General features: G+C 45.0%; 1 protein-coding gene across 4 annotated transcripts in view; it reads left to right on the forward strand.

The window, feature by feature from the left end:
- The window catches only part of TRAFD1 (TRAF-type zinc finger domain containing 1), a 28,776-nt gene that overhangs the window by 10,952 nt on the left and 3,516 nt on the right, over positions 1–14,308 (forward strand). For all 4 annotated transcript variants that reach the window (XM_005572290.5, XM_065524836.1, XM_065524835.1 and 1 more), the window contains 5 exons: positions 5,341–5,746; positions 6,614–6,820; positions 10,169–10,245; positions 12,290–12,520; positions 13,971–14,091. In XM_005572290.5, coding sequence (XP_005572347.3) covers positions 5,341–5,746; positions 6,614–6,820; positions 10,169–10,245; positions 12,290–12,520; positions 13,971–14,091 — 1,042 coding nt within the window. The remainder of the gene's footprint in view (positions 1–5,340; positions 5,747–6,613; positions 6,821–10,168; positions 10,246–12,289; positions 12,521–13,970; positions 14,092–14,308) is intronic.

Here is a 14,308-nt window from a genome sequence, read left to right on the forward strand (position 1 = left end):
CTGTTGCCCAGGCTGGAGTGCAGTGGTGCAATCTCAGCTCACTGCAAACTCTGCCTACCAGGTTCAAGCAATTCTCCTGCCTCGATCTCCCGAGTAGCTGGGATTACAGGCGTCCGCCACCACACCTGGCTAATTTTTGTTTTTTTAGTAGAGATGGGATTTCACCATGTTGGCCAGGCTGGTCTCAAACTCCTGACCTTGTGATCTACCCGTCTCAGCCTCCCAAAGTGCTGGGATTACAGGCGTGAGCCACCACACCCAGCCTCATTTTAAATTCTTGAACACTTGGATAACATGCTACTTAACCTAAGAAATTCCTCAGCATTTGGTGAGAGAGAATAGAGTATCATTTGCTTGCTAGTTGAGATAAAACTGGCAGAAGGTTTTTTTTTTTTTTTTTTTTTTTTTTGAGATGGAGTCTCGCTGTGTCTCCCAGGCTGGAGTGCAGTGGCGTGATCTCGGCTCACTGCAAGCTCCGCCTCCTGGGTTCACGCCATTCTCCCGCCTCAGCCTCCCAAGTAGCTGAGACTACAAGCGCCCGCCACCACGCCCGACTAGTTTTTTTTGTATTTTTAGTAGAGACGGGGTTTCACCATGTTAGCCAGGATAGTCTCGATCTCCTGACCTCGTGATCCACCCGCCTCGGCCTCCCGAAGTGCTGGGATTACAGGCTTGAGCCACCGCGCCCGGCCCTTTTTTTTTTTTTTTAAATAGAGACAGGGTTGGCTGGGTGGGGTGGCTCACGCCTATAATCCCAGCACTTTGGGAGGCTGAGGTGGGCGAATCACTTGAGGTCAGGAGTTCGAGACCAGCCTGGCCAACACGGTGAAACCCTGTCCCTATTAAAAATACAACAATTAGCTGGATGTGGAGGTGCATGCTACTTGGGAGGCTGAGGCACGAGAATTGCTTGAACCCGGGAGGCAGAGGTTGCAGTGAGCCGAGGTCGCGCCACTGCATTCCAGCCTGGATGACAGGGTGAGTCTACGTCTCAAAAAAAAACCCCCAAAAATAGAGACAGGGTCTTGCTGTGTTGCACAGGTTGCTCTTGAACTCCTGGGCTCAAGTGATCCTCCTGCCTCAGCCTCCCAAAGTACTAGGATTACAGGCATGAGCCACTGTACTCAGCCCAAAGTTTTTTTGTCTTTTTTTTGAGATGGAGTCTTGCTCCTGTCATGGAGGCTGGAGTGTGGTGGTGCGATCTTGGCTCACTGCAACCTCCACCTCCCAGGTTCAAGCGATTCTCCTTCCTCAGCTTCCCAAGTAGCTGGGATTACAGGTGTGCTCCACCATGCCTGGCTAATTTTTTTTGTATTTTTAGTAGAGATGAAATTTTGCCATGTTGGCCAGGGTGATCTCGAACTCCTGACCTTGGGTGATCCAACTGCCTTGACCTCTCACAGTGCTGGGATTACAGGCGTGAGCCACCATGCCCTGTCATTTTTCTTTTTTTTTTAATTAAAAACCTTTTTTAAGAGACAGAGTCTCACTCTGTCACCCAGGCTAGCATGCAGTGGCATGATCATAACTCACTGCAGCCTCAAATTCCCGGGCTCAAATGATCTACCTGCATAGGTGGGACTACAGGTATAGGCCACTATGCCTGGCTAATTTTATTTATTTTTGTTTTTCATAGAGTTGGGGGTCTTGCTATGTTGCCCAGGCTAGTCTCGAACTTTTGGCCTCAAGTGATCTTCCCTTGGCTTTCCCAAGTGCTGAGATCACAGGCGTGAGCTATGGCACCTGGCCAAAACTGGCCAACGTTGAAAGAGTATATTAATTCACCAATTTAAAAATCCAGTCAGGTGCAGTGGCTGACACCTGTAATCCTAGCACTTTGGGAGGCTGAGGCGGGTGGATCATGGGGTCAGGAGTTCGAGACCAGCCTGGCCAACATGGTGAAACCCCGTCTCTACTAAAAATACAAAAATTAGCTGGGCATGGGACGCGTGCCTGTAATCCCAGCTACTCGGAAGGCTGAGGCAGGAAAATTGCTTGAACTTGGGAGGAGGAGGTTGTAGTGAGCCGAGATCGTACCACTGCATTCCAACCTGGGTGACAGGGTGAAACTCCATCTAAAACAAACAAACAAACAAAAAAACGGGCTCACCATGTTTTCAAGTGTTGACATAAACTAATAGTCAAAAGCACCACTCAATCTTTTATAATGCAACTGAAATCAGTGCTGTACCCCTTCAAGGAACCATGTGACAGTATGTTCAGTTGAGCTAAAGTTCCTTGCAGGAACAGTTGCTGGCAGAAAGGCTGTGTCTATAGCCTATGTGGAACCAAGGACAGTTTTCCCATTCAGTAGGGAGCATCCCGCAGCCTTGATCTTCAGCATTTCTTGGCCGGGAGTGGTGGCTCATGCCTATAATCCCAGCACTTTGGGAGGCTGAGGCGGGTGGATCACGAGGTCAGGAGATCGAGACCATCCTGGCTAACACAGTGAAACCCCATCTCTACTGAAAATATAAAAAATTAGCTGGGCGTGGTGGCGGGCGCCTGTAGTCCCAGCTACTCAGGAGGCTGAGGCAGGAGAATGGCGTGAACCCGGGAGGCGGAGCTTGCAGTGAGCCAAGATTGTGCCGTTGCACTCCAGCCTGGGAGACAAAGTGAGACTCCGTCTAAAAAAATAAATAAAAATCCAAACAGCTGTTTATATGGTAGTTATGCAAGAGTGGATATACATATGTTAAAATTCACCAAGGTATATACTTACAGATTTGTGCATTTCATTCTATGTGCCTCAAACTGTAACAACTTAATTTTATTAATTTATAATTAAATTACCCTTAAATTAAAGGTAATTCATAGTGGGCTACAGTGACTCACTCACGCCTGTAATCCTAGCACTTTGGGAGGCCAAGGCGAGAGGATTGCTTAAACCAAGGAGTTCAAGACCAGTCTAGGCAATATCGTGAGACCCCTATCTCTACAAAAAACTAAAAAATTAGCTGGACATCGTGGTCCATTCCTGTAGTCTCAACTGCTCGAGGGGCTGAGATACAATATTGTTTGAGCCCGGAGGTTGAGGCTGCAGTGAGTCCTGTTTGCGCCACTGCATTCCAGCCTGGGCGACAAAGGGAGACCCTGTCTCAAAAAAATAAAAATAAAAAGGTAGGCCAGGCGCAGTGACTCACACCTATAATCCCAGAACTATGGGAGGCAGAGGCGGGCAGATCACTTGAGGTCAGCAGTTCAAGACCAGCCTGATCAACATGGTGAAATCCCGTCTCTACTAAAAATACAGAAATTAGCCAGGCATGGTGCTGCATGCCGTAATTCCAGCTATTCGGGAGGCTGAGGCAGGATAATTGCTTGAACCTGTGAGGCAGAGGTTGCAGTGAGCCAACATCACACCACTATATTCCAGCCTGGGCAACAGAGTGAGACTGTCTCAAAAAAAAAAAAAAAAAAATGGCTGGGCGTGGTAGCTCATGCCTATAATCCCAGCACTTTGGGAGGCCGAGGTGGGCAGATCACATGAGGTCAAGAGTTTAAAACCAGACTGGCCAACGTGGTGAAACTCCATCTCTACTAAAAATACAAAAATTAGCTAGGTGTGGTGGTGGGTGCCTTTAATCCCAGCTACTTGGGAGGCTGAGGCAGGAGAATTGCTTGAACCCAGGAGGCGGAGGTTGCAGTGAGTCGAAATCATGCCATTGTACTCCAGCCTAGGCAACAGGAGCGAAACGCCATCTCAAAAAAAAAAAAAAAAAAAAATTGAAGTTCTATTCTAAATGCTACTCCAACATTTTCAGCACTGTTTATATATGCATGAACTATCTCTTGCAGGAAACACAATAAATTGATAAAAAGGCCTTAGGTAGCTGAGGAACAGGGAAGAAGAGACAAGATTTTTACATATATCCTTTTTGGGCTTTAAAATTGTATACCAGCTGGGCACAGTGGCTCACGCCTGTAATCCCAGCACTTTGGGAGGCCAGGGCAGGAGGACTGCTTGAGCCTAAGAGTTTGAGATCAATCTGGGCAACATAAGGAGACCCTTGTCTCTACAAAATAAAAATAAAACAAAAAACCTAGCTAGGCATGATGGCACGTGCCTGTGGTTCCCAGCTACTTGGGAGGCCGAGGTGGGAGGATCACTTGAGCCCAGGAGGTCAAGGCTTGCAGTAAGCCATGATAGCACCATTGCACTCCAGCCTGGGTGACACTGAGATCCTGTCTCAAAAAATAAAAGAAAAATTAAAATTAAAAAATAAAATTTGATACTATGTAGATGTAATGCCAATTCAGAAGTTTTTTTTCAAAAGCTTTTTTTTTTTTTTTTTCATCCCCACTCTGTCACCTAGGCTGGACTGCAGTGGTGTGATCCCAGCTCACTGCAACCTCTGCCTCCTGGATTCAAGCAATTCTCCTACCTCAGCCTCCCAAGTAGCTGGACCTATAGGTGAATGCCACCACACCTTGCTAATTTTTGTATTTTTAGTAGAGTAGGGTTTCACCATGTTGGTCAGGCTGGTCTCAAACTCCTGACCTCAGGTGATCTGCCTGCCTTAGCCTCCCAGAGTGCTGGGATTACAGGTGTGGGTCACTGTGCCTGGCCCCCAAAGCTCTTTTATTGGATAAATAACATGTATTTGCCAGGAGTAGTGGCTTACACCACTTGAGGCTGGGAGTTTGAGACCAACTTGGCTAATGTGGTGAAACCCCTTCTGTGCTAAAAATGTAGCTGGGTGTGGTGGCACACACCTGTGGTCCCAAGCAACTCAGGAAGCTGAGGCACAAGAATTGCTTGAACCCGAGAGGTGGAGGTTACAGTGAGCCGAAATTGCACCATGCACACCACTCTGTCATTGGGCGACAGCGATACTCTGTCTCAAAAAATAATAATAATAAATAAAAAATAAAACCTGTGCTGAATACAAATATGAAGGTTAGAGAAACCTGTGTCTTTCTAAAATGCAGGTTCTTTTCCTCATTATTAGGTAGTTAAGACTGAATTGGAGTAGTTGGTAGGGGACAGGGACATTGGAGCTTTGACAAACATCTGAATTGCTATGATTCTTGTTATTTGCTCCTGGGCTTCTCTGGCTGGTTTTAGATTACTTAGTAATGTGTGCACAAAACGATATGATAGTCAGGATGGCTGAGTAGTGGACTCCCTCTAATATTTTATTTTCCTTTATAGAACATTGTGGCAGGAACGAAAGGGGAAGCTGTGACTCTTAAATATTAAATACATAAAAAAAATGGCAGGATAATCTAGGGTTGGAAGAGAAGATTGCAGTAGATACTCTTGGCTTTCCTTGCCCTATACTAAAACACACGTCTCCTAGATATGCATATTAACTACCTCATTCCTCTGGTTTGTAGGAGACTGAGTGCCCTTTGCGGCTTGCTGTCTGCCAGCACTGTGATTTAGAACTTTCCATTCTCAAACTGAAGGAACATGAAGATTATTGTGGTGCCCGGACGGAACTATGTGGCAACTGTGGTCGCAATGTCCTTGTGAAAGATCTGAAGACTCACCCTGAAGTTTGTGGGAGAGAGGGGGAGGAAAAGAGAAATGAGGTTGCCATACCTCCTAATGCATATGATGAATCTTGGGGTCAGGATGGAATCTGGATTGCATCCCAACTCCTCAGACAAATTGAGGCTCTGGACCCACCCATGAGGCTGCCACAAAGGCCCTTGAGAGCCTTTGAATCAGATGTTTTCCACGATAGAACTACCAACCAAAGGAACATTACAGCCCAGGTTTCAATTCAGAATAATCTGTGTGAGTTGTGCTTGGGATTAGGGAACTAGAATGGCATCAAAATCCCAAGGCAAATGGGAACAGGGCTTTGGGGCCAGATAGATCTTGATTATAGAAACCTGACTGTAGCTGAGTAACACTGGGAATACCTCACTTTCCTATAAAATGGAAATAGCCTCTATTGGATTATAGTTAGGGTTCATAATGGTGAGGATGATGACAGTCTTGTAAATAGCCAGCACTTATACAGATTGAGTATCCCTTATCCAAAATACTTGGGGCTAGAAGTGTTTTGACTTTTGAAGTATTTGCATTATATATACTGGATGCGTATCTCAAATCTGAGAAATCTGAAATCCAAAATGTTCCAGTGAGCGTTTTCTTTGAGAGTCATATTGATGCCCAAAAAGTTTCAAATTTTGGATTTTTGGATTGGTATGCTCAACCTGTATCTTACTTCCCTTAGGCATTTGCAAAGTACTTTATATGTATTAACTCATTTAATTGTCTCATTATTTGAAGGTAGGTAAAATTGAAGGTAGAACTAAGATTTGAACTCAGGTAATCTGACCTCGTGCTTTAAACCATTCTACTATAATTCAGAAAATAAGTATAAAATGTTTAGCGCAGTGCCTGTCTCATAATTATGGCTTAGTAATATTGCTTAATAATACAATTAGAATAATAATGGAGCCTTTTCATATGGCAGACTTTAATGTTCAGAGCTAGGAGACCCAGAGGGTGAAGAGAGCTGGTTGAGCATGGTCATTTGTGTTCCTACCCAGATGCCTATAAACCTTGACTATTTGCTAGGCATGGACTTGAGTTGAGGGTGGTAACATTTCTAATGTATCCTGAATGCTGGTTTTTGGTTTTTTTATTTTTCAGTTGAAGAACAAGAGAGGCAGGAACGGAATAGAGGCCAACAGCCCCCCAAAGAGGGTGGTGAAGACAGTGCAAACTTGGACTTCATGTTGGCCCTAAGTCTGCAAAATGAAGGCCAAGCCTCCAGTGTGGCAGAGCAGGACTTTTGGAGGGCCGTATGTGAGGCAGACCAGTCTCATGGCGGTCCCAGTTCTCTGAGTGACATAAAGGGTAGGCTTGCTTATTCTGTACTAGCCTCTTTCTCTACAGTTTTTGTAAGTCAGGTTATACAATTCTTATACAATTGAAAGATTTTAATGAGATAGAATTTGCCTTATTTTTCGTTTCGTTTTTTTTTGGGGGGGGACAGTCTTGCCCTGTCTCCCAGGCTGGAGTGCAGTGGCATGATCTCGGCTCACTGCCCCCTCTGCCTCCTGGGTTCAAGTGATTCTCGTGCCTCAGCCTCCCGAGTAGCTGGGATTACAGGCGAGCGCTTGAACCCAGGAGGCAGAGGTTGCAGTGAGCTGAGATTGTGCCACTGCTCCAGCCCGGTGACAGAGTGAGACCTTGTCTCAAAAAAAAAAAAAAAGCTCTTAAGGACATTATTGTACAAGTAGAGAACTTACATTAAAGTTGCTGAGAGTGACATCCGTATTGTTTACATAGGAGAAAGCAGTGACCTTGTTCTTCAAAGACACATGATGAAGTACTTAGGAATAAAACGTTACATGTTCAGACTTATCCTCAAATAGTTCAGGGGAATAAATACATAAAAGTAATGTGAGGAAATATTAAACTTTGTGAATATAGATGAGAAGTATATGGGTATTTGCTATACTATTCTGAACTTTTTTTTTTTTTTTGGAGATGGAGTTTCGCTCTTGCCCAGGCTGGAGTGCAATGGCGCAATCTCGGCTTACTGCAACCTCTGCCTCCCGGGCTCAAGTGATACTCCTGCTTCAACTTCCCGAGTAGCTGGGATTACAGGCATGTGCCATCATGCCCGGCTAATTTTTTTTTTTTTTTTTTTTTTAAGACGGAGTCTCGCTCTGTCGCCCAGGCTGGAGTGCAGTGGCGCAATCTCGGCTCACTGCAAGCTCCACCTCCTGGGTTCACGCCATTCTCCTGCCTCAGCCTCCTGAGTAGCTGGGACTACAGGTGCCCATCACCACGCCCATCTTATTTTTTGTATTTTTAGTAGAGATGGGGTTTCACCATGTTAGCCAGGATGGTCTCAATCTCCTGACTGCGTGATCTGCCCACCTCGGCCTCCCAAAGTGCTGGGATTACAGGTGTGAGCCACCGCGCCCAGCCACGCCCGGCTAGTTTTTTTGTATTTTTAGTAGAGACGGGGTTTCACCATGTTGGCCAGACTCTTGACCTCAGGTGATCCACCCGCCTCAGCCTCCCAAAGTTCTGGAATTATAGGTGTGAGCCACTGCGCCCAGATATTCTGGGTAATTTCTTATCTGTCTTCTAGTTCACTGATTTTTCTCCTTAGTTATTTCTAATCTGTTGTATAAAGTGTCCATTAAGATTTTCACTTTAGTGATTATATATTTAATTTTGAGTTCTGTTTGATCCTTTTCCTCATTGTACCTCCTAATTTTTAAAAATAATCTTTTTTTATTTTTAAAATAATCTTTTGTTCCATAGTCATATTACAGTTCCCTCTTTGGTTTTTTTTTGTTTTGTTTTTGTCTTTTGTTTTTGAGACAGAATCTCGCTCTGTCAGTGAGGCTGGAGTGCAGTAGTGTGATCTCAGCTCACTGCAGCCTCCGCCCCCGGGCCTCAAGTGATCGTCCCACTTCAGTCTCCTATGTAGCTGGGACCACAGGGATGCACCACTACCTATGTTTTTGTATTTTTAGTGGAGATGGTTCCTTACTGTGTTGCCCAGGCTAGTCTCGAACTCCTGAGCTCAAGCAATCTGTGCCACCCATTGGCCTCCCAAAGGACTGGGATCACAGGCGTTAGCCACTGCACCCAGCATAGTTCCCTCTTTAACATGTCTTTAAACATGTTAAATATATTTATTTTCTTTTGTGTCTAAAAATAGCACAAACTGTTTCTTTGCTATGTTGTTTCTGCTGTCTCCCGTTCATGGAGGCTTGCTCTGTGTGTTTGTGTGTGTGCGTGTGTGCATGTGTGTGTGGGTGTTTGTGTGAACACCAAGTTTTCTGGCATGTTCCTCTGAGAATTTATATGTGCTTCTGGTAGGCACATAGAGATACTACCATTAGGGGTAACTTTAAATTAAGCTTTTGGCCTGGACTTTTTTTTTTTTCTTCTCTGTGACAGTCTCCCTCTGTTGCCCAGGCTGGAGTGCAGTGGTGTGATCTTGGCTCATTGCAACCTCCGCCTCTGGGGTTCAAGTGATTTCTCCTGCCTCAGCTTCCAGGGTAGCTGGGATTACAGGCTTGCACCACCATGCCCTGCTAATTTTTGTGTTTTTAGTAGAGATGGGGTTTCACCATGTCGCTGAGGTTGGTCTGGAACTCCTGACCTCAGGTAATCCACCCACCTTGGCCTCCCAAAGTGCTGGGATTATAGGCATGAGCTACCATGCCTGGCCGGCTTGGACTTTTAGAAAGCATCATATCTCATTCCTGTAATCCCAACACTTTGGGAGGCTGAGGCGAGAGGATCATTTGAGCCAGGGAGTTCAGACCTCATTTCTACACAAAATAAAAACTAGCTAGACATGGTGGCACACACCTGTAGTCTCAGCTACTGGGGAGGCTGAGTGGCAGGATCTCTTGAGCCTGGGAGATCGAGGCTGCAGTGAGCCAAGATTGCACCACTGCACTCCAATCTAGGCAACAGAGTGAGACCCTGCCTCAAAAAAAAAATCACAAATGTGAATTTATGTAAAAATAGAAACATAAAAATCATAAGCACAGACTGTGACCCCAAACCTATATAAGGGGCCAAGCTCTAGTTACTCTACTTGGTAGAGACTTTTCTGTCTTCTACCCAGAACTAAAATCTAGTTGGGTTGAAGGGTTAATTTCCCTGCATCCCCCCATTGTTCACCCTCCCATTTGTTTAGCAGTCTTACTGAGGGTGTTGTGTCTGGGAATCTTGGTTTTAAAATGTACCGATTTGTTCACTTCAGTTACTTTTAGTCAGGATTTTTTGGGTGTTTTGGTACTGGGAGGAGTATTCATGATATTATTTGCCAGTTTGCTCAATTTCTTTATCTGTAAAATAAGGATAATGTAGGATCTGCTTCGTAAGTTTATTCTGAGGATTGAAATAGTGTGTGGAAAACACTTAAGATTATTGCCTACGATTTAAATCGCTTCCTTAGAGTAGTGAGTAGCAGGTAAACTACTACTATACTGCTACTCAGGAAATTGGGGTCAAGTACATTTCTTGTTTCATAATGGAAGTTTTTGCCTAGAGTTTATCTCTTAGATGGGTTCCCTCTGAGAATATACAGCCCCACAAATTGCTGTCTATAAGAAACATTAAAGAAAGCTAAACTTCTATATAAGACCCCATAAAGAGGATAAAAGGTTAAATTCAAATTTGTTTTTGTTCATCCTGAGTCTCATTATGTGGCCTAATACCTAGGTGCAGCTGACGAGACCATGTTGCCTTGTGAATTTTGTGAGGAGCTCTACCCAGAGGAACTGCTGATTGACCATCAGGTGTGTTATGAATTACTTGAGGACTTTTAGTTGGAATGTATGCAGGCCGTAGTTGGCATTACAGGCCACATGAGGCCTTGAACAAATCATTTTAATACAATGCCCGTGGTAGGAATAGCAAATGTTCTTTTCCATGGTGTGACTGGCATACAGATATGAAAACTTAGCCTTGTTCCTTCTTAGAAAAAGTGATGGCAGTAGTTTGTGCCTGTAGTCCCAGCTACTCAGGAGGCTGAGGTGGGAGGATTGCTTGAGCCCATGAGTTTGAGGCCAGCCTGGGCAACATAGTGAGACCCCAGCTCTACCAAAAAAACAAAGGGGGCGGGGAATGATGCTCATTTCAGCAGACCTAGAAATCTCATGCTAGCAGTCCTTTCATGTGGTAGTGACTGGTGCACATATATCTCCACTACCCGTCTTGTGATCTGGTCTCATCTCATGCCACATTTTGATTTATTGGAGCTGTATTGAAGTCCTTGCATTTTTCTAGAAAGGTCAAGGGTGTTTTCTACACATTCCTTTATCTACCTGAAAGGTGTCTGGCCTTCTGCCACTGTCTCCTTAACACATCCAACAACAGAGCCCCCTTACTTGTAGAGTTGGTTCAGATGTGACTTTATGGAAGCCATCCTGAGAGGTACTATGAAGGCTAGGTCAGGAACCACACCTGTGTGCTTCTGAAAGTCCGTGCCCACCTCTCTTATAGTTTATCACTTTATGATGTGGTCTTCTGATCTCCTGTTGGTCTGCGTCACTAGGCTGAGTTCCCTGAGGGCAGGTTCTGAGTTTTCCCGGTTTCAGAATCTCTAAATACTTGGTATCCGAAAAGGTGTCAGTTATTTGAATGACTGACTATTCTCGAGCCATTTAGGAATGATGAGCAAATAGCTTTATGTGTTTGAGGATTACCTGATGGAGGGAACTTCTGTGTTTTTTATTTTTTTATTTTTTATTTTTATTTTTTGAGATGGAGTCTCACTCTGTCACCTAGGCTAGAACGCAGTGACGTGATCTGGGCTCACTGCAACCTCTGCCTTCCGGGTTCCAGCTATTCTTCTGCCTTAGCCTCCCGGGTAGCTGGGCTACAGGCGCGGACCACCATGCCTGGCTAATTTTGTATTTTTCATAGAGACAGGGTTTCACCATGTTGGCTAGGCTGGTCTCAAACTCCTGACCTCGTGACCTGCCCACCTTGGCCTCCCAAAGTGCTGAGATTACAGGAGTGAGCCACCGCGCCTGGCCTGGAGGGACTTCTTATTCCCTCAATACGCTCATTTGGTTTGGCTTAGTCTGGCATTTCCACAACTACTAAGTAGTGCCTGTGCTCTGTATAGTGGAACATACTTTCTCTCATATATGAAATAATATACTATTTGAATACATGTAGTTGTTGTTTTAGGAGTACTGTAGAAAATCCATTAGCAAAGATAATAGAGAATATTTGTGCCTCTCTTTTACTGTATGGGTGTGAGGGGAAGAACCTTGAATCATTTCAAATTAATTTAAAAAGAATAAACACATGAACACACTTTTAAAAAACCCACAAAAATATTTAAAAGTAAAATGAGTGTTCTATGTATAGTCCCCCTTTTAGTTCCTCTTTCCAATATTAAGCATTGTTTGTTTTGTTTTGTTTTGTTTTGTTTTGTTTTGTTTTGTTTTGTTTTGAGATGGAGTCTCACTCTGTCGCCCAGGCTGGAGTGCAGTGGCGTGATCTCGGCTCACTGCAGCCTCCGCCTCCCAGGTTCAAGCAGTTCTCTGCCTCAGCCTCCCGAGTAGCTGGGATTATAGGCAAGTGCCACCATGCCCGGCTAATTTTTGTATTTTCAGTAGAGACGGGGTTTCACCATCTTGGCCAGGCTGGTCTTGATCTCCTGACCTCGTGATCCGCCTGCCTCGGCCTCCCAAAGTGCTGGGATTACAGGCATGAGCCACTGTGCCCAGCCAAGCATTGTTAAAATTATTTGACTTCTAGAAAATATCTTAGGAATGTAGTTTTTTAACCTCTGATTTTTGTTTTTAACATATATTTTTTGAATGACAGACAAGCTGTAACCCTTCACGTGCCTTACCTTCACTCAATACTGGCAGCTCTTCCCCTAGAGGGGTGGAGGAACATGATGTCATCTTCCAGAACTTCTTGCAACAGGCTGCAAGTAAGCAGTTAGACTCTTTGATGGGCCTGAGCAGTTCACGCCTTGTGGAGGAGAGCATCATCATCCCCTGTGAATTCTGTGGGGTACAGCTGGAAGAGGAGGTGCTGTTCCATCACCAGGTAAGGGTCCCTGGAGTCCCTGTCCATGTGGCTCTGTGCGTGAACCTGAGGCTTCCAGAGCTGCGAACACTTCCTTAGCCTTTAAGTTGCATTCCATCCTGACAAGGAATGCACACACTTGGCTTCTGGCCGTGTCATCTTTGTAAGCTGTCTGTAGTAACCAATACGCAGGCTTTTAGACTTTCCCTCCCTTCAGGCAACTGAAGCCATCTTGTTACTAGCTGAGGGCCAAAGAGCCAGGACTCTATTTGAGCAGGTGTGGAAGGAAGCCTTGTCAGAAGGTTTAGATGAGAGTCTCCCTGCTTTTCACCAGGTGGGTTTTTCCCATTGTGGTGGCATTTGAGACTTGCACTGTAGGACACCTGAGGGTCTACTTCTGGTTTTGTCCTATGGATGCCCCTCACTGGGGCCATCTGTAAGTGAGGGAGTTGGACTAGACAATATGAAGTCATTTTTCAGCATTTACAGTATAGGATTCCAATCTGTTAGTGGAAAATATGTTTTCTGCTCAATAGTATATGTTACGGGGAGTGGGAGTCAACACTGCAGGTACCATTTCTGTAGTTGATGCCATGCAGCTGTTACTAGAACATTGTACATTTCATTTCTATAATAAAGACTCCTGCTTTTCAGAGGCCAGGCGCAGTGGCTTATGCCTGTAATCCCAGCACTTTGGGAGGCTGAGGCGGGCAGATCACTTGAGGTCAAAAGTTTGAGACCAGCCTGGCTAACATGGTGAAACCCCGTCTCTACTAAAAATACAAAAATTAGCTGAATGTGGTGGTGGGCGCCTGTAATCCCAGCTACTCGGGAGGCGGAGGCATGAGAATCACTTGAACTTGGGAGGTGGAGGTTGTAGTGAGCTGAGATCAGACCACTGCACTCCAGCCTGGGTGACAGAGCGAGACTCTGGCTCAAAAAAAAAAAGAAAGAAAAAAAAAGACTCCTGCTTTGGGATCAAACAGTAGATAAGAGACTGCTTACCCTCTAGGGCAGACTGAAGTAAGCAACCACACAAATAAATACTCTGGTGAGAGTATAGAAATGCTTTTCAGCTGCTCTGAAGGTAGTGAGTTATCTCAGTTGATTGTTCACAGTCACAGATCGAACTCCTTGTTCTACTCCTTCCCCTCTTCTCACTATTGCACTTGAGTAGTCTTAAAAAAAAAAAAAAAAAAAAGAGAAAAAAAGAAAGAAATGTTTTTTTTTGCTCCAAGACCAGCCCTTCCCTCATCCCTGCACAAATCAGAAAGTGCTTCTGTCAGTGCCTCAGGTGCCGATGGGATTGAATTCACCATTCCAAATGTGTGGTTTCTGAAAGTTCCCAGAACTTTCAGAGGTTGTCAAAGTCCCCATCCAGATAAGGAATACCCTGCTGTTCCTCCCATCGCGTGCTCTTTTCTGGGAATGACTCAATTCAGAGGTACTAATTCTGTTTTTTCTTGTTTAGGACCAGTGTGACCAACGCCCAGCCACAGCAACCAACCATGTGACAGAGGGGATTCCTAGACTGGATTCCCAGCCTCAAGAGAACTCACCAGAGCTGCCCAGGAGGCGTGTCAGACACCAGGGTATTTATTAGCCAGGACTGAGCCAAGGCCGCAGGTCCACTGCTGGCTCCGGCCTGTTTACCACTTCTCATCCACTGCTCTAATGTGGGGATTACCTGCATCTCGAATTTCCAAACACACTAGGGTCTCATGGGAGACTCCTGCAGGTAGTTGTGATCCCACATTAGACTGAGCTCTCTCAAGTGTGTGATTTTTAGGGTAATGGCTTTGCGGACAT

The sequence above is a fragment of the Macaca fascicularis genome, chromosome 11 (genome assembly GCF_037993035.2).
Source record: "Macaca fascicularis isolate 582-1 chromosome 11, T2T-MFA8v1.1".
Classification (NCBI taxonomy): Eukaryota; Metazoa; Chordata; class Mammalia; order Primates; family Cercopithecidae; genus Macaca; species Macaca fascicularis.